Raw genomic sequence first — 24083 nt, forward strand, 5'->3', positions numbered from 1 at the left:
CTTTAAGTATAATTTGTATTAAAAAAAAAAAAAAAAAAAAAAGATCAATCTGGGAAAAGACTCGTTCCGAAGTCATTCGCACGAGGGGAAAGGGGAAACTTCATAGTGTTTTGAGTGTTCGCTTGCATGACGAAAGTGCTCAGAGCCACTGAAAATGCAGCTTTGTAAAAATGGTTCCCAAGGTGGAACTTTTCGAAAACATTTCGCTGAGCAAACAGGAGCATCTGTAGATTGCAAAAACTGTCCAATCTCACCGCAGCTGTAGTAAATAGTTCTGCAAATCAACGCGGGAGACGAACAATAACAATGGCAGCCTCCAAAGTAAAACAAGAACGCAAAAACGACGCGATTCATTAGAAGCGTCGTGTAAACGTGCCCCGAGTGAAGTGAGTTAAGTGCAGCCGACCTCAATAACAGGCCGTTTTTAAATTTGATCTTAATGTCCTTGTAATGACCTCACAAAAAGAATAAAATCATCCTCACATGAAAACAGGAGAAAAAAAAACTTCAAATAAGGGGAAAAAAAGACATTTGAGAGCATAAAAAATGGAAGTTGAGCGAGGATTCAAATTAGAGGAAAGATGAAGATATGAAAGCTCAAAACCAAGATGGAGAAGTGAGATAAAAAAAAAAAAGAAAAGAAAAGAAATGGGAACTTGCAAACAAGAGATCCAGCTGTGCCACAGTGCACCAACCTTTAAAGGCGATATGAGGCAATGTCAAACTTTGTGATTTACATAAGGATGACAAATTAAGACACGAATCAAGAAGAGTCAACACATCACGTCAATGTATATCTATATATATATATATATATATATAATCATATATATATATATCTTCATTTATTTTAATATTTAAACCCACTAAAAGTTGTAATTACAACTTTTGAATGAAAGGCACAGGAAAAATCAGACAATGCTGATATAATACTCGAAAGAAAATACAGTACAAAGGTGAACAGTTAGTTACACATGAACAGATCCGTCCGAGCTGACCGTCCTCCACGCCGGGAAAACAAACGTATCAGACACAAAAGAAGAGTCTGAGGTTTACACATTTAAAATCTACCAACCAAACCCCATCTTTATTGCTTTTCTTCACTGGGAGAGAAGGTCGCATCGGACGCTTGAGTGGGAAACTGGGGGGAGAAAAAAAAGAACTGAATTTGCCAAAATTTTACTTGATTATCAGCCTGCTCATCAACGGTGCTACACAACACTCCACTCATTCAGCATCTAATTTCAAATGATCTAGATTCAGATATAGGAGGTGTGGTAATTCCAGGTTATTCTAGGACCATCTGTAATCATCTCTTGTGGGATAAGCCTGCGAATATTTGTGATTATGCTTGAATTTGTTGGTCCAAGAAAGAGAAACCACAACCTCTGTGGTGCAGAACTTTAAAATATCCAAGGGAAATTTGTGAGCAGTGGAATCTGAAAGTGCAGGTCAGGAGCAAGAAACTAATTTAGGATATCTTCATTCCCTTTTATACCATTGACTTGATGTGCTCCGTGCTGCAGGGAGAAATCTGACAATGGAGTTCATTTATCAATTACAGACAATTTAAAGAGAATCCGACACCAGAGGACACCTTTATCATGTGTTCAAGGAGTCTTAATAATCATTTAACACTTAAAAAAAAAAATTCCTTGTTTTACACCTTATGGAAGGAAAAATGTGTCTACATGTACCCGCCAATCGATGAAGTCCGTGAGAGGCTGATAAAGCAAAGAAAGGTGACGTAACAATAAGTTCTCCTTACAGGCTTTATTCACACTCGTCATGTTAAAACAAACTCTTGCATGATTGCTCTGTCAGTGTGGCAAATTCATTTGAAGCCTGGTGTGCAACAGAAAATGGATCAGCTTACAAACCAACTCCTTGACTTAATGCCATCGCAGCGTGGACATAAGACATCTAAATGGACCAAACACATGACAGCCCTCAGAACCGCGGTTTCCTTACGGCAGATGAGCAATCGTGAGAATACTACCACTGAAGAGTAATATACTACACAGAATAATCCAGTACGACGCCTGTTTACATGTTTTGGTCCAAAATATCAGTAAGAACAGAAAACCAGAACAACAAGAGCTAAATTTTTCCTATTAATTTTTGTTCTCCTTTGCTTTGGTCCAGACTAGTGTGAACACAGCCTCACAAACATCTGGATGGATTTCCTCAGGGGGGGGGGGGGGGAAACACAAAAGGTATGCAGGTCTGTCAGCTCATGTAAGCGTGTGTACAAATGAAATACTCCAGTGGAGGAAAAACTGGAGAGAAAGCTACTGTCTCTGTACTGCTCAGAGTTCCTAATATCACATATAGCCTCTTTGGTATAGGCACATCTGCATCAAGGGACTACCCATGTCCAATTATCGCCTACTTTTTCCTATGTGCAGCTGTCTCACTCTCTCCGGTTCCTATTGAATGGGGGGAAAAAAAAACACTCATAAAAATGATTGCCACAATCCTGAAACCTAGAAATGAAGTGATTGATTGAAGGAGGAGGAAATTATATTTGTATAGCTGTCAAGGGTCTGATTTTTTTCTCCCCCTCCCACATCAAAAGCAAACCCCTGAAGCCTCATGCCGCTCCTCTGTACCTACTATACCTTGAGCCTCCCTGCTGTCTGACAGCAGGAAAATTCATGCTCCCTCCACCTTCCCTGCAGCACCGCTACGGGGGGGGGGGGGGTCCGCAGTAAGGAATAAAAGTAAATGCACCAACTGATTCAAATTCAACCCTGAAAAAAGAACAAATATTTAGATTGATAAAAAAGAAAAAGAAAAAAGAAGCGACTGTGGTGGCAAAATATAACTGAAAATGTGATGCAAAGAAACAACAGCTTCCATGGTCGGAGAGTGAACAGCAGGATACATGTGGTCAGGCTGTGTGATGTTACTTGAACACTCTGGTTTGCATTAGCCTGGATCCACTGGAGGATGCGTCTACCAGAGCCCTTTCCCATCACCCCCCTGAAGAGGTGACAGCCCACCCTGGGAGGGGACAAGTTACCTCTATCCCTCTCTATCCTGGTTCTATGCAGAATTTAGTGGTGCCACACTCCTCCTGCACACCGGAGCAAAGTCAGGTAAGCGCTCGGGCTTTGACTAATCTGCTTTGAAGTTGGATTCGTACAATCCAACGCAATATCCAACACCTTCCTGCTCCAGTGTACAAAGGGAAACGGATGACATCATGTACAAGAACCAGGATCTCAAGAGTCTGGAGATAAAGAGGACAGAATCCAGTCTTTCAGTGCGTCGGGCCAACGCCGACTCCATTTATTACCTAGCTGTGGCGGAGGAGGAGGCAGCAGCTAGCTGGGTGAGGTATTCACGCAGTTCCTTGGCCGCCTGAAAGCGGCCGTAGCGCTTTTTGGGTTTGGTGCATTCGTCCAACAGAGCCTCGAGTTGTCCATCTTTGGCTATGTGGGCAGGTGGGTCGTGGAGGAGACCTCCAGTGGTGCCCCGCCATGTGGCGTACCGCGACAGCAGGTTCTGGCACACGGCGTAATAGTTGTGGTCCACTGTGACCCTGGAACAAAGGGAGTCCTTTGAGAAAGACAGGCAGGCCTCCCTGTCGCATTCCTCAAAACGGCTCTCGTACCACACGTCGAAGCTTTCGGGCTTATCTGTGGAGAAGCAGAGACACCAGTCCAATCAGTGAAAGGACTATAGAAAAATTAACACATGCAAGCTGGGAACATCTGCTGGATTCAAAACCGTTTTTCAGACCGATGTCAAAAGGTCATATGAACACAGAATAGGTTGTCTTTAAAGTTTTGGAGGACATGTATCTTGGGTTAATCAAACAGGTGCAGCATCAGATAATAGCCATTTTAAATGTCAGAAGTGGACATTGCTGGCCCTGCAGGGCGTCATTCCCGCATGAGATATGACTTCTACATGTGGTTGTAATGAGTGACCCTTTGTCACTACCAACCTCTGATTAATACATCTGCAGGAGGAGAGAAATGTGTAACAAAAAAAACTACTGTCTTAGAACAGCCGAGCATGATACATCCAAACCGACAGGAAATGATATGTGGCAATGGTTGCAGCTACATTTTGACAAAAAATACTGTTCCTCTGAGATGCTTTCTGTTGTATTTCCTTCACATGAAGAAACTTTTTTTTTTTTTTTTTTTTTAGCATGTAAGCAATGTGCCAAAGCTGCAAGCACACCTGGCTCTCTCAAAGCGTGAATGGACACTTGTGTGACTCAAAAAGTGATCATACAGTTATGGTACCTTTACAAGTCAACCTGAATTCATTTAAATTGAGAGACGCGAGTGTCCCATTTACAATCAAATTGATCTGCAAATATGGGTAGATTTTGACTAATTAAGCTTGTTGCCTTTCTTTTGAACCACCACCACACCAAAGAAACTTTCTCCTCGTTCAGAGTCTGAGCAGGAAAAGACAATTGTTCTTTTGAGTGCAATGTTGCAATGACGTGCAAGAGACAGACGCAGTGAGGATCTGAAAGGATAATCTGACCTCAACTAGGGACCCCTGTTCAGAATAAGGACCTACATAAACCAAGCCTCTATTTCAAAACTGATATAAATGTAACTGTGCACCACACTCTTAATTACATTGCTGAAAAAGTTTTAATATGCATTTTGAAGTCTTCCCATTTAACCACAGGATAAAAGTTTTTGTAGATGCAAAATCTGCCATAATGTTTATTTAATTTGTCTAACAACTAAACTCTTTCACTGCTTTTTTTTCCAGTTTGTGCAAATTATTGCTAAAGACATTGTCTACACCAGTCCCTGACAGGAAGAAAGGTTCCCCTTTTGACATCCCGCAGGCACCGCCGGGAAATGCGATTTCAAAGCACACAGCCAAACAACTCATCTACAGTTCTATTCGACAGAAATGAACCACTTTCCTGATTTATTGGGCAAATAAAATTCTTTCTTCAGCTCATTTCACATTGGGTTTCCCCCCCCCCCTCCCCCTCCTCCTCTTTGGAGGTTTGCACTTGGAAAACAGTGAGCCAAGAAAATAACCTGGAATGATGAGAGAGCTATTGGTTTGTGCATTAAAAAGCAGATCAATAACACTGTTGAGAGGCGGGTGAGTGGCTGTGGTGGTGGGGGCGGACCCAGAGGATGCAAACACATAATCAGTGAATCAGAGTCGTAATGCACTTCTCCTCTGCCTCATCAGAACAACTCAATCAAACAGCCAGCGCTGCCCAGTTAGCAAGGGGGCCCCTGTGGCCCGCTGAAGAGGAGGGGCACATCAACCTCAATCAGCTCGGGTGATGATGATGGATTTGTCCGTGCACACACACACGTATAGATGTGTGTGTGTGAAAAAAGAAAAGAAAAAAAAATGGCAAGGTGAGGCGAAAGCAATTAATGTTTCAGAGCTGGCCATGCATCACACCTCAGCACTGATTGACAGATGGCATCAGGAGAGTGTCTTGTTCTTTTCCAATGCTACACACACACTACACATCTCACACACACAAAATGTTTGTACTCAAGGACGACGATGAACGTAGCAAAAAAAAAATAGTGCGCGAGTCTTGGCGAAAGACGAAACATCCGGAATAAGGCCCATTTACCTGCACCTCAACCCCTTCACTTCTTCTCTTTCTGTAGGGCAGAGTGTAACAAAGCTACATTTCCAAAGCAAACCAAATTATTTCCAATTCAAATGAGTGGAGCGCGAGCAATAGTGTAGAGCTGGCCAGTCTCGCTCATCTGGTGCCTTCCATGTTAAGGAGCTCCGGCCCATCTTGTATACATTCTCCTCACTCCTCCGCCTTCACAAGGCTGCACCAAGAAGGGACATTGGGCCTGAAACGCTTGTTAGCGTGGCCTTACTAGTGGCATTCAAGAGTACGAGGCGGTTTTATCAATGTGTGCCTGCGTTAGAGTGCATTATTGAATGTGAGAGACCCACTGTGCGCGTGTGTGTGTGTGTTTCAAGTGCTATTGTGCGCGTCTGCGGAAGCCGATGAGCAATCATGGAGAGACAGGAATGAGAATGAGTGAAGTGTCTGTTACATTATAAAGCGTGTGTTTCCAAAAAAACCACTGGGGGTGAAACCATCCTCAAATGCTATAAACTCAACGATGGGGAATGGCTCCTTTCGCATCACTGGACTGTGCAAACAGAGCGTGCGGCTCGAACATGGCACGCGTTTTATCTCGCCAAAACCAAACCCATCAATATGGATGCCACTAACGAGAGGGTGGAACGGCACATGGCTTTCTGCGTGTTTGATTTGCAAATCAATTTTCCTCAGTTTCGACTGATGAGATTCGCATCACACTCTTTTAGCTTGCTTTCAATCTCGGGCTCTAATTGTAGGGATTGAATTCTCTTGTTTCTGGAGTCTTTGGAAGTCGCCGCGTCTATTTCCTGCCGCTGTCCCGACACATGGCCGTGACCTCGTAATTCTCATTACCGCCGTCATCCGTCCTCTTCCTGCTGTGCCCCGGCACTTGGCACCTACACACACAAAATAGATCCAGGCACACAAACACGCGAGAAGCAAATAAACTTGAGGCTTAAACTCTGAATGGCCAGGGTAAGCAGCTTGTGTTGTCAAGCTGTAAATGTGTCGGCCAGACTAAGGGAGTCTCAACCTGGATTGGGCTTAAGGACTTGCAAAAGGCGACTCTGACAGGGTGGAAAATTGTAGCTTGTGGCAATAATGTAAATATATATATATAGTCTTTTCTGAGCATGGCGCACACAAATGCGAGCAAAACCAAATAGGAAAGGATGTGTGGGGAACAAAAACAAACATGAGGTATGTTGGACTATTGCGGTTCTCTGGTGTGGGGTCTTGTAATTTGGGAGAGTGAGGCCTTATTGTGGTATTAATTCATCACAATACTCCCCCCTATAACTGAAAAAAAAAAATCTGCACACTCACACACAAACCCACACGCTTTCACACAATAGCTCATATCTGTCACAGGACACAATAGTGTAACCTCAACACCTTGCGACACACAGTTCATCACTATAATAGGATTTTCTGCAGGAGGGGACAAATCTTTGAGCCCAACTCGGTGGTCGCCGCTCTCTGTGAAGTGGCCCCCTAGAAGAGGGGGGAGGTCCTGAAGGGTGGGTGACTGCTTCATCCAACGTGTGATGTATCGTACTTTCCGTCCTTGTTATGAGGTTTATTCTGAGAGGCAAAAAAAAAAAAAAACTAGGGCAGTGGAGATGGCTCGTTATCCTGACGATCTTTCGCTTTGATGGGGACGTACATGTTAGAGGCATAAGGGGTGCTGGAGGAGTATATTCTTAGAAGAGAGGAGGCTTAGAGCATGTGCAAATTTGCCCACAGCAGTCTGTCCCTCGGGGCCTTTCCTCAAACCGTCATCACTGCCTCATAAGCTACAGTTGGCAGATGTAGTTCTCACAAAGTGTTTGTTAAAAATCCAAACTGCAGTCAGTGTTGAAATCATAGATACAAAAGAAGAAAAAAGGAAAGACCACTGTAAACATTCATTAAAATTCATAGTTCACGTTCAACTTGTCACACTTTCGAATAAGTCCCGGGATCAGGTTTATCGCCAGAAGTGGCTTTAAGTGTTAATGTAGGCGCCGTTCTATAACGTTTAAACATGTGACATGTTCATAAACAACGAGCTACTGTCATGGCAACCAAGCGAATAGGCTGCATTAATCATCCCCCCCCTCCCCAACCACCCACCCACACCCGACACTCACTCTGCTTGATGAGCCTTTTGTCGGCCACGAGGACGTTCTCGGCATCCACGACGATGACCTTCCCGTCGCGCGGGCCGACCGCAAAGTTATCAAAACTGACGTCGAGCAGGTAGAGCGCAAACTCAAAGTCATTGTTGGTCAGCTGCTCCGCAATGTCCATCAGCTGGCGCGCCAAGTCCACCCTTTTCTCCCACGGCGCGTTGTAGAAGCTCCAGAGCTCCTCGCCCACGTAGTTGACGGCGACCATGCGCCCACAGGCGCCCAGGTACTTGGCGAATGGCCACCCTTCATCTGATGGGAAACTCTGGGAGGAGAAACAGATGGGGGGGGGGGGGGGGGGGGAAACAGCTGATTTCAAAAGATAAAAGAAGCCTGGTAGTGTAATGTAGAGGAGAGTTGGAGAAAAAATAGAAATAACCCATCCGCTTTATTAAACAAAGGCTAAGAAATATATTGCGAGAAGCTTCACATTGTCAGAAAATATTTGTTTAAGTTGCACAAAAACATGTTTGTCAATACAGAAAGACAAAAAAAAAACCTACAAACTCATGGTGTGGTGCCTTAGGTTATTTTCAAACACATAATTGTGAGCACAACAGTTGAAAATCTGCCAAAGGATCATGTGAAACACAGCCAGCACGGGGTATAACAGATTAAGTTTAATAAAAGCAAAGAGCCAGTTGGCGTTAAAGCCCCACAGCTATGAGCTGATGTACGCCGCTGTACTCAGTGGTTCCAGAGAAATGATCGGAGGTGATTTGTGGTGGGAGTAGTTAGCAGGAAAGCCTTATGTGCTGTGAAGCTGCAATGGGGCGATTTAAACTGCTGCATGACGTTCCGCTAACGGGGTTAATGCAGCTCTGACAAGGAATCACCATGTCGGGTGAAACTGAATAACAATGGAGTAGCGTCACGGCTATGGCACAATAGCCCAATCTATGTCAGGTCAAACATGTGCACTCTTCAACCATAAGCTGCAAATGCTGCGAGTAGGCAAGCACACACAGACTTACATGTCACCTCATGAGTTAGACTTAAAGCGGCTGCACCTGGCAACGTTCCAGCCTGCTGAGATCGTGTAGGCCTCGCCACTGCCTGCTCCTCTCTCTATGAGCGCTTGTGTTCCTTTCTTCTATATCCATTTCTTTTTAGCAAACCTATTTCATTATTACAGGCTGTCACAATGGACAAATTAATGAAAAATAATAGAATGTCCCCACCCCCTTTTTTGCAGACACATGATTTTTGCAGCAAAGCCATAAGCCCTCATCCTTTACAATAAACCCTCTGCGCCATCTTTTCCAAAAAAAACACCTGGTCATATGCTAGCCCAATGATAGCCCACAAGTAACACATTTCTCAGAGGCTCCCGTATTTGGCCGGGAGCCACGGCGGCAGACACAGGCAGAGTCAGGAGCGCTCGGGTTTCAGTACGGCTCCCTTCACTGAAACCTGATCGCATCGGAGATATGGCAAGGAACACACCATGAGACTGCAGGTAAGGTGTGAACTCCTATGACTGTTGCATCTCTTTACACTCGCGGTAACGCAATACTTTACTGGCTTTCAATTTCTGCGGAGAGGAGTGAGGTTAAATATGCATGGCTGACCCTTCAAACTTTAATGAAATACAAATTATTTAAAGACATACATTTTAACCCCATTCCCATGGGGGCACACAGCTGCGGTGTCTCAAAAGACAACAGCTGGGCCCCTGCCATATACAGGCTGTGGCATCCAGTAGGTAACAAAGAAGCCATTGCTCAGTGAAACGGTGACACTCCAGCAATTTGCAGGTTCACTTGTGCATTGTGCACTATATTGCTGAGGCATTTTAGTTTGAGCGCACTAACTGAGTTCTGGGGAAAGGGGCTCTAAAGAGGGTCCGAGAGTGAAACGGCTTTAAATGATCTGATGGATGGACAGGAAGAACTGAGATCTTTTCGTAAGTGGCAACTCACAACACAACATAGAAACTTTTAGAGTCCATCACAGCCTGTTTTAGCAGAGTAAATCGATACCTCAGGTGTATCTCTTGTTCGCATCGGTTTTACCAAAGATGTGCCAGCTGAGGGTGGGGGGGGGGGGGGGGGGGCAATGATAAGTTGCAAGCCGTGCTGGCTGCCCATTTCCCTTAGGTGACCCAATCAATTGAGGGGCAGACTTAAGTCTGTCCACGAGGCACTGCTCGCTTCCTGCAGCCCGTCTGTCGGGGCCATTCATCGTTTGACTCGATAATGACTCACCCAAATTTCTCCAAAACATTTTCTGATGTGGCCAACTTGACAGGAAGATGAATTCAAGGAAGGAGACAAGTCTCAAGTGAAAATAAGCCAACAGAAGTGCAGAAACAAAGTGACCACAACTGGGAGTGCAGTGTTCCGAGGGATATCTTCAGCCTGTGGCCAGATATTTGGATTAATGACCGGCTAAATCTCCAAAATGGCTTTGTAATATCGTAAGGTGGGATAGTACGATTAAGTTGAAGCTGGATCAGTTAATGGTTCATCCCTATTGGGTCTGCCTCAAATTTGACACAAATTCAAACCGATGGTTTTATGTTGCTGCAGATCTAATGCTGCTCTTGGTCTTGTTGACAAAACGTGGCCTGTTTGATATCACGGCTAAACCCGCTTCGGAAACGATCCAGATTGTTTCTTTACCCTCACCCCTGCAGGGTGTATGGGGTAGGTGCAGAGAAGAGATGGCAGGGGCATGGGAAAAGCCAGCGAGGGGAAGAGAGAATACGATGGAGACGGCAAACAGAAGAGACAAACAGAGTGTCTTTCACTTCTCCGCTCCAGTAGACAGGGGGAATAAACCAGCAAAGACCTGCCTGCTAAACACATCTCTCTCTTTGTTGTCAGGTTGCAGCCCTGAATAGGAGCAAAAGTAGAGCGACAGCAGATGGGGGGATGGCTGATGGGAGGGAGGAGAAGGATGAATGCCCCGAGGCTACTTTCAGACACTGTCAACGGCTGTTATGAGAACGCCTTCATGTCTGTCTGGCCCTCGTCCGCACTTCTTAACACAGACGTCGCTCATTCACTGCGCTCACAGGCTCATTGCACTGCATCAATTACCGGAGTCTTAACAACTCATACCTTGGTGCCATTTTTATGAGCTTCCGAGATTTAGAGTTTCATACCCAATACGTCTAAAGGTGAAAACTACTGAAGAGTACATGCGGGCACGTCAAAGTGGGCACCAGAGCTTTGGAATCCAACTTGCCTATTGCAGAAGTTGATAAATACTCCGAGTGTCCTACCAATCATTCTCCCTTAGTGCTCTTTAAACGGTTACTCTGCAGAAGTCATTAACGTCCGCAATGAGGCGTTGAGGGGGGGGGGGGAGGGGGACGGGGATAAATTGGACAGCCCAGCCTAATATTACATCCTTTGCACAATCTCTGAGGAGACCTGGGACCCAGTGCGAGTGTGTTGTGCAGGGAGTGAATTTTGTTAAGTTACTGAATAATTATGGGGGCACAAAGCTAACAATGAGACAAAAAAACAAAAAAAAAAGAAAACCAAAAGTCTTGTTCATGTAATAATGAATCTTAAAAAACGAATACGCATGCAATTTCAAAAAGAAGCCAAATGTAATTTTGTTTGTGTGGACACACTTCAATTAAAATTCATTTGGGTGCTTCAAAAGAAAAAAAAAACCCAGCGCTGTGAAATGGAATTTCAAGAATTCTTGTCAATAAATTATCTGCGGAACATCTTTTAAAATTCCCACTGCACCGTTAATAAATTCCAGGTGACTAACACTGCTGCATGGGGAGGACTACTGTCTGGCAGCTCTGCGGCCCTGATCAGAGACAAGCAGCTGCATGACAGTTAACCGTCCTTGTGCATGAATGAAGCACGAACTGGTTTAGCCGACAAGTTCATGTCACACCTCAAAAGGGAGCAGCTGATTGATTCAAGTTGTTGATTTAACCACATTCCAAGTGAGCTTAATCCATCCTTTTGTCATTAGTGCATGTTTTCATAGGCCTGCTCAATTAATAAAATTTTTATTGTGATTACGATTTTGGCTCTTGATGAAAACCAATTTAATCGAGGAAAAACGATTATGTGGTGCATTTCCGGTGCAGCCTCCACTGTGAGGCTCCCCCGACTGTCACAGGAAATGACGACACATTTAACGCAAATGCACAGGCACGAGCTACATAGAGGTAAGTTGCTACTTTAAAATTTCCCAAAAGTCATGAATGTATGGTTTCTTGCGTGTGCTCGCTGTTGATATACTTGCCATAAACTAACATGTATTAATGATAATAACAGCGTGTTACACCAGTGGTTTAGGCTACGTGTCATTTTAATGCTAAGTAATACCAACAGTGGCTAGCATTAAAGCACCGTAGGGTTAACTTTTTTCAGTGCATAATGTAAAGTAACTTCATATATCCGATGGGTGAAACAGTTGGTAAAGAGTACAGCAAGTGACATTGCAGTAGCTAATGCATTGCAATGAAGTAGAAAATTTGTTTTTCTCAGCTTGTGGTTCTCACAGGTTCTCTCGTTCAAAAACATAATCATGTAAATAATCGTGATTTCAATATTGCCGAAAATAATTAGGATTTTTTCCCCCATAATCGAGCAGCCCTATGTTCTCATCATAAATAACAGAGAATCAATCCCAGAATCAATTTTGATTCTGTTCAAATTAACCTCGGCAGTCTTGGCAGAATAAAACCACATTTCAGATTTCATCCAGGTGAAAGAAACTCCGACGGTCTATTATCCTTAATGAAAACAAATCCATTCTGCGCTTGCTTCACTTTTTTTTTTTTTTAAACCACAACAATCATGCACAGTTTTAATTATAATTTCAAACTATTACATCCCTTGTGATAAATGTGTTTTGATTACTGTACAAACCATTGTGTTTTAAATTTTCTCCAGAGTTACAGAAATAAGGAGCCTGGCTCAGCAGACAATAGGCGCAGAGCTGGAAAACTGAATCTTTCATTAAGCACAACCTCAGTGCGACTTCTCGGACTGAGGCTGACTAATCTAATCTTAGAGGTTGCGCTGGTGCACTACAGTAGCACTGAGGGGAGGTGGGTGTGTGTGTGTGTGTGTGTGCTTCCTGCCCCCTCCCTGTAATACAACAGACATGCTGGTGTCCTCTGGGGGCGAGATTGGAGTGGGCTGAAATGAAACAGGGCCACAGACAAATGTGCCGCCTCTGGAGGAGAGGATAAAACGAATGGAGCGAAAGGCGCAGGAACACACACCTGCATCCTGACATCTGCTGACAAAGGCATGCCCTTCTCCTGGGCCACTTGGGGGAGGGCATGGGCGTGGGTGAGAGTGAGAGAAAGAGTTCGAAAGAGACTCCTTGTTTGCACGCGTATGCGTCTATCTGAAACTGTATCCAAGTGCATGTGAATGAGAACATGCAACGTGACCAGGGCTGATAACAGCCCTCTATTCAGGGGCAGAGTAAACATGACTGGCTCCCAAGATATTGCTTTGGCTGGCTTGCAAAGAAAACTGGCCCATCAAACACACATACGTGCAAACACACCCATGCATAAGTACATTGGACCAGTTGCCGTCAGGCTGAGACCACGACTATTCTGAGCAAAAATTGAATAAAAGAAGCCGTACATTGCCACAGGAGTGTTTCCTCTGTGAGCAGCTTGTGCACCCTGAGCAGTGATCGTGAACTACGAACGGACAGTCGGTCATTACCGATAAAAATGCCCTTGGACTGGTTTATATGCTCTTAAAACCGGTCTCATGTCCAAATTTTTCATTTATCACTCTCAGGGCTCGACATTAAGGCTCGTCCGAACAGCCGGGGCTAGTAAAAGCTTTGCTCGGGCAAGTGAATCATCTACCCACCGTTTTTTTTTGCAATATTTTGACATTTTTTCCGAAGCCTTGTCTGCTTTACGGACGTTGAAATGACTCCACAAGTGTTTCTTTGCCGCTGCTCTGCAAAACACGGAATGGATTCCCTGAACTGAGGCGGGTCTCAATGAGACGTGTTGTAATGACTTAGGAAACCCATTCCACAGTTTGCAGCCAGCAAGGAGGCTGCGCAAGTAGCATTGCAGCTATTCAACTTTTCATGACAACATGTCCGCTGTTTGCAAGGTGCTCTGCCGCCAGACTTCAGTTTTAAAACGCCAGCTCACCGGGGAGAACGGCACCGACATCAAACCAATGAACAGCAGCTCCTCCACTGTAGCAGGCGAGTCACACCTCAACGAAGCTGCGTACTACTCCACGCTAAACTTCAAGAAAATAGTCCCAATCAGTTGTGCTGCGTTAGAGCTGGAAACTCTGCCATTTGTGCTGTGGTGCTAAATCATTTCCCAGCTTGTAATTTCAAATAATTACAAGCTGGGAATTTATGCTAAATCCTCAACATTTTCTATCCACAACAAAACCTCAGCAAACAAGCTGGGGATTTTCACCACACCCTGCACAGGGTGTGATGTAAATTCCCAACATTTTCTATCCACAACTAAGGGTACATCCACACGACGAGAAAAACTATCTTTTTTCTCCCCAGCCTTCTCCAGAAAACCTCCATCCACACCTCACTATGAACACGGTTCAACACGAGCCTTCAGGGCATGTAGTACATGTGCTAGGCCTTTAGGGGCACTGTGACTGTGACCAAACACACCAAAAACGGACTTCAGAACTAGATTCCTACTCATAAACCGAATAATTCTAGTTGTATAGGTCCATGGCCGTGCCCTTCCTGCTGTTAGCGTCATGTAGCTTTATGCAGCTCCACCGGAGCTTGTAGTCCTCAACTGTTGTGGTTATTTGATGACGGGCACAAACCAGCGTTTTAAAATTTCCCCAATCTGGGAACCGTGTTCAAGAAAACCTGTTTCCACACTTCTAAAATACCGCCTCAAAAACAGCACATTGAGGTCAAGCGTTTTCATGGTGTGGACTGCCCCTCAAACTCGGCAAACACGCTGGGAATTTACACCACACTAGGTAGAGTGTGGTGTAAATTCTCAATTTTCTAACCACAACAAAATCTCAGCGAACAAGCTGGGAATTTACACCACACCCTGAGCAGGGTGTGGTGTAAATTCTCAACACTTTCTCTCCACAACTAAAACTCAGCAAACAAGCTGGAACAGGACTCGTCGAGACTCCAGAAATCAGACGCTGAAGATGAGGAAGCAGGGTGGATAGATCTGTTCAGTCAGACACAACAGATAACCACAAAAAAGAAAGCTCTCACCTTTCCTGATGTCGCAAAATGAACATTATTCCGTCTGTTTATGAAAGGGGGCTTAGCATTGAGATGCAGTCATATCTGCTCTGTGAGGCTGAAAAGTTACTGGGGCTGCTAAACTGGACTTTGGGAAAAGAAAAATAGCATGCAGTACTTTTCTGTGCAGCTCTCCTGTTGACCTTGTGTGTCTAGAGGATATGTGGTGAGCCCCGTCTGGCATTTTGCTGGCCATTTAAGTTTAAAATCCAGTCTGTTAGTCCGTGGCGAGAGCTCAGGCCTCACAGGGGAGCCAGTGTTAACTCCTCATCCTGGCACACATGGCGTTACGTCTTTCTTCTCCATCTCGCTTGTCTCCCGCTGCTGCCGCCTCTTCTGCTACCCCCCCCCCACACACACACACACACACACACACACACCACCACCACCTCACGTCTCTTTCTTTGTTCCACCCCCAAAACCTGCAATACAAGGCAATGATGCTGTCTGTTTCAGAGATGGGAGCCAGGAACTGCCTTGTCAGAGCATTGAGCTGAGGAGTGTGTTATGTGTTACTGTCAGTAAAGAAAAATGAACAGTGTTGAGAGAAAGAGAGCGTAAAGTGTTCGCATCTGAATTTATACTGGGCCGTAACTCTCTTTATCCAGGCTTACAGTTCAAAGACTACAAAAGCACAGTGTGCAGTACTGGCAGCTGTTTTGATCTGGGAAAATGCAGGTATTTTGAAAGGACTGCTGGGTGTGGAGTTGAAAGTAGGGGGTCAAAAAACACAAAGCTCACATCATTTCTAATAAAAAATACTTTATTATATCAGTTCCGATTGGAATATTTGCCATGCCAGGATATTACCAGCGATCCAAACTGTATGCATGATACCCAAGTAATAGTGCAATGCTAGTTGTTATACAAAGCATGGAAAGCTTATAATCCAACAATCTCTTTCATCTCCTTGGATGAAATCAGGGCATGCCTTCATTATGACCACTTCTTTTAAAGTATCTGGGCCATACAACAAGAAAATCTTCAACCGACACTGACTTGTAGTGCAAGTAATGCCTTCAGCAGAGCAGCAGCTGTATGTGCTCTGTCTTTTCAAGTGTTGTGCATTTAGGGACCATTCAGAGAGCATGTCAGGACTATTACTGACAGATCCGAGTCAAGCACATGAAAGCTGATTATGGGTGTAAAACCACAGAAATATAGAATAATCTAAATAGAAAATACTGAAATAATGTAACAGCATATACAGTACTGCCATCCCACAACTCAGACGGAAAGTCAAAACCAAGAGGTCAGGCTGAGGACTGATTAGTCTACATCCAGTTGGCTGGTGCAGCACAGACTGAAAGAGCATGCACATGATTCAGTAAGCTCCTTCGAGCATTGATAGAAAATGGGTTAACTGGGTTGTGCAGACCTCTGCTCTTTAGGGAGAGAATGAGAGCAGGATGAGGAATGAGAGCACAGGACAGCGCAGCTCGGGGTGGCTGGTACAAGCTCCGTCGCTAGCCGATAGTCGAAACCCCTTGCCGGCCTGAACCTGAGCGGGCACACGGAGCCACCTCATAAATCCCTTCCACTGGAAGACGAGGAATGTATTAAGTCATAAGCAGTGGTGTTGACTCAGGCTAGGTGGTATTGCCCGCCCACACAGCTGAGGAGGAACCCAAGTGAAACTTGGCCTCAGACCTGAAGGCTGTGGGTTTGAGGCCTACATCAAGGGTTGTACATTTCAGACGGTCGCCAATTATCTGAGGAGCAGTCGGTGGGATAGTGAGCGCCGTCAATGACCTGACACCGTCACCTCTTTGCAGTGCAGAGCATGCACAGGGAAAGTTTCCCTCTGTAAGGAGCAATTACATATCGCACAAGCAACAAAACATGTCAAGCCTAAGAACTGTGAGCTTATGACTGGACACCTGGCACTAATGATGCATGCAGATGCAAAACATGTAAATGTGCGAGAACATGCAATCTGCTCGCCTCTCATTATTTCTGGAAAAGACACCAGGAGTCTGATACTTTAATGCACTGGGCAGTTTTATTACTACACGTGATGTAGTATGCTAAAAAAGAAGCGAGAGAAAAAAGAGAAGCTTTTGTTGCAATATTAGGCCCCAGGCTTTCCAAAGGGACCAAGTAAAGAGCTGCTCGTTACCGATCCATATTGGCCCATCTTAAGGGGCCCGTGGAGAGTTGTGAATGACCCTCTTGCGGTGTAGAAGTTTGTCTTCACGAGGTAAGCATAACTTAGTGTGGGGGTGTTGTAACAGTAGGAAGCTAGAGGGGGAGGGGGACAAATCTAAAAAAGGAGCCGGTGGGTGGGATGGGGGGTGGGGGTGGGGGGGGGGGGGGGGGGGAGGGGGGGGGGTGGCCATAGGCATTTACCTAACCAAACACAGCTGTCAGGCGTGTGTGTGTGTGTGTGGGACAGAGGGAGAAAGAGAGAAAGGATTATGGTAACACAAGCATTCTGCCTCATTCAAACAAGGGAAAAAACACCACAAGGCTCTGGCTTGTACAACACACACTCGCACTAACCGTCCCGCTACTCTCCTCCCTCTCCTCTCTCCTTTCCACTAGGGCCTCTATCCAGCGAGGGCGGCCAAAAGAGGGGAGCCGGGCCCAGATAACTCCCTGTCTTATCCTAACAGGATTCAGTCCTGTACACAAAGGCCTATAAGAATAATGAAGGGGGTTTGGGAGCACTTGAAGCAGGTTAAGCGCATACACAACCTCCTCTCTTGTATGCTAAGAGCGCCACAATCCCCCAGACCCAAAAACAAAAGGTACTAATCACAGACTAGCAACTTAAATAGTATTTACTGGTGGACCTCAGCCACTGAGCTGGCCTTTGAGACAGAAGGCTCTTACTTAAGTGGGGACAGCAAGCCACATGCCCGATTAAATAGAAATAAATTAATTAATAAAAAAAAAAATGGTTTTGATCATCTTTGTGAAGAGGCATGGCAGAAAAACAGACCATAAGATTGACGGTTTTTTTTTCCCCCTTTCTTACTGTGTAGCGAAAAGAAAGCGGATTCTCTACTTCCATTATCAGAACATGGACGTGTGGTAGAAAATTGAATTCCATGACCTTTTTAATTACTTCAGCTTCCAAAAGTATGAGTTTAATAGCGAGCCATCTTTTTTCTTTTTAATATGTAGCTACTTTTGGTTATACTGCAATCTCAAATCGTCTTCATGTACTCCTGACAGTCCCACTTTTTCAATTTTATGCTTCAAACTGTAAAAATAATTACTTATGTCGCAGATATGGTGATGTGAAAGAAAAAAAAAAAAAAAGATTACTTGGTAATAATCCTTTCCGCCTCTGTATGAAAGCACAGGTCTTAACGGTGGTGTTGTGGTTGGTGCTAAATCTTCACATCCGGTCTGACTGGGGGGCTTTTTATGTGGAGCGAGCATGTTCCCTCTGTGGGTGCGTAGGTTTTGATTTTCTCCCACAGTCCATAAATATGTATTTAAAGTCATTTGATGATTGAAAATTGTCCATAAATGTGAACATGTGTCTCCCTTTGACTTGTCCAAATGGCACCTGGCCTTTGCTCATCATCCAAAGTTCGATAATCCATGATTTTTAGATGGAATGTTATAATGCTATAATCACTGCTGTTTTATTTTTAAATTTACCCGTTATTAGACTAATGATTCATAGTTAGTGTAGGCCGCTATGAGTCATTTTATCTGATGATTTTAATATTATTACATTTGAAATAAATCATGATTGGATAGCTCACCATTAAACATCTTGGCTTCACCTGAATTGGAAAACATATGATGGAAAAGCTTCGTAAAGACCAACGGTGTAAAAAAAAGTATGATTCAACAACACACCAAGAGGGATCTACACCAACAAAAAACACAAAAGTAAACACAAAAACGTCTGCTGGAAAACGTACTCTAAGCACTGCAAATGTTTATTTCTATATTCACATTCAAATGCTACGGTCAAAAAACTGGCAAAGAATGGGAGATAAGGTCAACAATCTGATCTCTCCCCTTCCGTCTCTTCTCTGATTTAGCATCAGTGTCAGAAGTCTGTGTTCGGGGGGGGGGGAACAGTGTTACGTGAGAGACTCTTGCCCTCTGATGAGTATGTCTCGCTGTCAGGTGAGGACGGCATGTTGAATGAGGAGGTGGATCTGTGAAAGGTGGGGAGAGAGGGACGCCAACAGAATGAAAGAGCCGGGTGTCTGCGAGTGCACAGATTTGAGTTTAGAGGAGATGAGAGTACCGCTGACTGATTTAACCCCACAGGGCTGTCACATCCTATTCTTGGCTTCACTGAGCACGACAGGGCGGAGGACCAAAAGGGGTGCGAGTTCAGTCACATGCTCCTGGCTAACTCGCCAAGCTTAATGATTTGGAAGTGTGCGTGCATGTGTGTGTGTGTGTGTGTGTGTGTGTGTGTGTGTGTGGTGATCAAGCTGCATCAAACTAATTTAAGGCAAAGCCAGATGTAGTGCATCAAACACAAGCATCACCTGATGAATCAGTGAGTCATCTAGCTGGAGGAGAGAAGCCAAGAACGGCAAATAAGATCCCAGCCACAAAGATGTGAAGAATAAATGAGTCACTTGTCATGCAAACCAAGTTATTGTTGAATAAGAGGTAAAATTAAACAGCCTCATGTAATCTCTCTGGGTTGGCAAAGAGAAAGCTCTTCAACACAAGATTTGTCACAGAGGTAGAGAAAGTTGTTAGTGTAAGTGCGCTGTTGAGGAGAAATAGATGAAGCTGGATAAAATGCCCCTTCTTTGCATGACTTTTTTTCTTCTTCTCCCATTTAGCTATAATCATTTTGTCTTCCAAAAACATTTACTCCCCAAAGCCAAATTGTCTCCCATGTGACAAAGAAGTGGGGGTGGCAAGCATGTGTACACGCTTGTGTACTGCAGAGCACACAGAAAACGCATTGTTGGCGAGACCCGAAACAACACAGCAGATTGTTTCCCACTGACAAAGAAGGTCTGGTTTCTCATAGTGAATCAGGGCCGATTTACTGCCTGTGACTTCAAAAGCCTGGAAACAGAAGCCCTTCTAAGAGAGCGGGCAGCTCGCTCAGCAGACAGCAGAAATGCTATTATTTAACTGTATAAAGCCAGAAAAGAGAGACGGGGGAAAAAACTAAAACATAAACACAGTCAAAGAATGACAACAGCAAATAAATTACTCTAAATATAGATAACTTAAACTGCAAAATATGGATAAAGACCAAATCCAATCCAGCAAAATTAAGCACTTTTTTGACTTTCCAAAAAGGCAGAGTAATCAAAAGCAATGGATCAGGTTATATTAAGTAACAGGCCATAAAATGCATCCCCATATTTTATTTCACTTATCTCGAGTTAGAACTAGTCACCATACAAAAGCACCAACCTCTGGCAAGAAGAAAAAAAAAAAAAAAAAGTATTCCAAGGTGCTGTAGTGCAGCCCGTCTCCTGTTCAATCTCTATAGACACCATTAATTCTTTATGGTCCACTGCTGCCCAACCTTGTGTATAGGATCTCTCAGCAAATTTTCCTCATCTTTCAAGTTCAGCGATGCTCACAAACAGTCACGGCACTCCAGATCCACGGAGCTCTGAGATTTCTGCCACATTTCTTTGAACATGATCTATTTGCACACCCCGTGCGCATCATCCGTTACCTGTGGCTTGACGCATACACAGAAATCCCACAGTACTTTCCTATGCCCACGGGTCACAAGTTCAGGACGAGATCAACAATTCATGAGTCGCTGTAAACATGTGAAGCCTATGCTGAGCGGGAAATGAAAAAGGGCTGTGGACAATGTGTGCGCCTGATGTGTTGGTGTGCGATGTCTGGAGAAGAGTGCAAGATAAGGGATGTAGACAAGAGAGGGGGGCTTACTCACCGAGCCCCTGAACTGAAGCATAATGGCATTAAATACACTGATGGAATTATCTGTGGAGAGTACACAAGCAGGACAGAAAAGTCGGAAAGGATGTCACTGATGATAAAAAAAAAAAAAAAAGATGGGGAGAGAGAAAAGAGGAGAAAGGAAAAGGGGGTGGGGTGTGCTGGCGACCACACACGGCTAATCAGATTTTATAGAATTGACCAGACTAAAAGGCTGATCTCGCCTTTTGTCCTCTGAAATGCCTGGAGGTGCCCGGCCCTATGTGTAGGGCAGCACTTGTTATTGAATGTCCATGGACCAAGACCATTGTTGTTCTGTCCCCCTCACGGGACACGGTCAATGCCAGATTGAAATTGAAATTGATTGGCTGTCTGTAAATCAGCAGGGAAGGAGGATGTCGACTGTGTTTTTATGATATATAATATATATATATATATATATATATAGTAAACTGAAGAGCGATAGGTCACAGGTTCACCTTTACACTGCCGTCACAGAAAAGACCATGCACATATAGGACTTAATACTCATTTCAGAGGTATGTTTTGTTCTGGAAAGCCATTACAGTAGCCATTTAGGAGGCACAATTTAAAGGAGTCCTTTTTAATATTATAGAGGCCCTTTAAGCAGAGCCTCCGTTTGCTCTTTGTATAAAATAGTATGCTGTCACTTTATAAGGAGTCCTTTGAGAAAGTCTTTTTTTTTCTATTTCGACTTCTTGCAAGAACACATTCTTCGAAGAACCCTGAGTCCACCATACGGCAGCGCTGACTGCTTGCAGTTTGACGCAAGCCTTATTTTCTTACCGGCTGATGTGCCTTAAGCAGTCCACATAAACAAATATCTTATCACCTCATGCAACCTGGCACACAGATTCTGAAACCTCACACGTGTCGTTCAAAGGTCACTTAAGAATTTGGCTGGTTAATAGAGGACTCTAAATTGTCCATGGGTGTGAATATGAGTGTGGAGTTATCGGTCTATGCCCATTGATCATTGTTGGTTTACACAAAATAATAATCTGTTAAAAGGAAAATCTTGCAATGAAATATTTTAAAGTTTCATGAAAAACCAACACAAAATGCTTGATGATTTTTCAATATCAAGCAAGAGACCCCCCCCCCCCCCCCCCCCCCCCCCCCGAAAGAAACGTTTACCAAATGGCCTTTCTTTGTATTGTAATGCTTGACTGCAGACAGAAATATAGGTCAACACAACATTTTAAGAAATGTACCCCCCAAAAATCAAGCACAATTGGTTCTGATAAGACTGCTCAACCCTCCAGACATTCCTCTCCTCCGGTCAACCGCAGTTGACGGGAACGTAGTGGACACAGACGTATATTAAAATTAAAAACAACTTGGACCATTTACAGAAGCATCCCTGAATAATTCAAAACTGCCCTACATATAGTGTTAAATATGCAGTATTGCCGCAAGCCAAAATCTTCTTATTTTTTTTTTTTTTGTGAGGCCACAGCTCTTAAATTTCTTCTCTATTCTAAGCGGAGGAAAACTCATGCTCCAGATAGTGTCCAAGCAGTCCTGATGTAGCCTGAACTTGGGGAAGATGTACTGGCCCGTCTCAAATTTAAGGAAGGGGAAAAAAAAGGATTCCTGCCCTGTAATTTACCGGGGGCTTTGTGAGTCAACACCTTGGCTTGCTTTAAAGCCATGCTCTGATCTTTCCAAGGTGATCAAGTAGCCATGACCTATGAAAATTGCTGACCTCACATATTGGTTGAGACACTGCTTCATTCAGATGTGAAATTCCAAGAAGTCACAAATTGAGAGAGCGCGCACACACACAGACACACACACAATTCACAGAAACATGACAGTACCTGCAACACAAGGGGTTCAGGGTTGAAAGCCAAGGTCATGAGCAGCTGCATTCTCTCCGTGTCTTTCAGGTTCTTTAGCAGGAAGCTGCCCGAGTCCTTGGTCTCCGCATACCTGCGCACTACACGATCCAGCAGCCTTTGAGAGGGGCAATGCACCAGGTCCGACCAACCCTCCACCACCTCCGGTGTGAGCAGACGAACGTCGCCGTTGATCCGGGCAAATTCAGTCTTGTACATTGCCTGAATAAGGTCACAGCGCGGCCTTCCTGTGGCCCTCTTGCAGATTTTCTGATCTATCTCGGCCAGCTCCTGGTTCGAGCCGAGCCTCTTCAGCACCACGCGGCGAGTGCCCTCCCTGGGCTCGCCATACTGGGCGAAATAAACATTCTTCACATTAAACACATCTAGAAATCGCAGTCGCCCCCAGGTCTCGAACGAAACCTGGCCGTTCATGAACTTGCGGCACCAGCTGGTGCCAAAGCAGGCGGGACACTTGTTGAGGTTGATGAATCGTCTGTCGGTGAGCTCATTCTTCTGGAAGGAGGCAAACAGGTTGTGGGTGTTCATCAACAAAATGACAAACAATCCGACCACCAACAGCAGCTTCAGACAGCGGTACAGGCGGCCGAGTTTGAGAGGCAGGAAGCGCAGCATGATGAGGGCAGGGAAGGTATCGAGGGACTGGGAGGTGGAGAGGTATTAAGATCGTCAGGGAGCCAACCTCAATGCCTCTCCATCGTGACGCAAAGGGTGAGCTTCTAAAGGAGCAGGCTGGGGCGAGGTTGGCACAGTTGCCCTGTGCCTGACTCTGGCAGTGGCCAGTGTGTCATGTTCTTTCGTCTTGCTGTTTGTGCACACAAGAGCCAGCAGTCCTGAAATCAAGCAGAAAAAAAGAGAAGAGGACACACTACATCAGAAAAAAACATAAAAATCGACCTTATAATATACATTACAATGGGGGGGGGGGTTATTGAATTCATGTTTGCACCCCGAGCCCCAACATGCAATACCTCATATTAAACAAAGAGCTCCTTCTCTGGCATACAAAGTTGTCTCACCAATTTGAATTGCTTGGGTCATTTCAGAGATTTCATTACTTTTTGAGCAGAAATGAGATGGCCCACAGCCAATGCAATAAACCTGCCTGGGCCTTTCTATTTGGGAAATCAGACCCAGTATATTCCCCAATGAAAGAATAAATAAATAAAAACAGGGAAAAGTTGTGATTTAAGTGTTGGCGATTAAATTAGGAGGAAATGTACAACATACTCTCCAAGTTTAATAAAATGCGTTTCACTCAGAGGATGTTCCTCTCCAGCAACACTAATATCTATCACTTCCTCCTGCTGACACGCAGCAAACCGGCTTGTCTCAGTTACACCGGGT

The 24083-nt window shown here is 44.5% G+C and overlaps 1 protein-coding gene across 3 annotated transcripts in view; it reads right to left on the reverse strand.

Moving 5' to 3' along the window:
* Positions 1 to 905: 905 nt before the first annotated feature.
* The window catches only part of dipk2ab (divergent protein kinase domain 2Ab), a 28625-nt gene continuing 5447 nt past the window's right edge, over positions 906 to 24083 (reverse strand). For 2 of the 3 annotated variants that reach the window (XM_080515163.1, XM_080515164.1), the window contains exons 2-5: positions 22698 to 23569; positions 7723 to 8026; positions 3302 to 3644; positions 906 to 1141 (exon numbers count right to left, since the gene is read on the reverse strand). In XM_080515163.1, coding sequence (XP_080371289.1) covers positions 1027 to 1141; positions 3302 to 3644; positions 7723 to 8026; positions 22698 to 23351 — 1416 coding nt within the window. In that variant the 5' untranslated portion in view covers positions 23352 to 23569 and the 3' untranslated portion in view covers positions 906 to 1026. Of the gene's footprint in view, positions 1142 to 1758; positions 3645 to 7722; positions 8027 to 22697; positions 23570 to 24083 lie in introns of those variants that run through there. The other variant, XM_080515165.1, reaches the window with a different exon arrangement.

Source organism: Blennius ocellaris (genome assembly GCF_963422515.1).
Source record: "Blennius ocellaris genome assembly, chromosome: 19".
NCBI lineage: Eukaryota > Metazoa > Chordata > Actinopteri > Blenniiformes > Blenniidae > Blennius > Blennius ocellaris.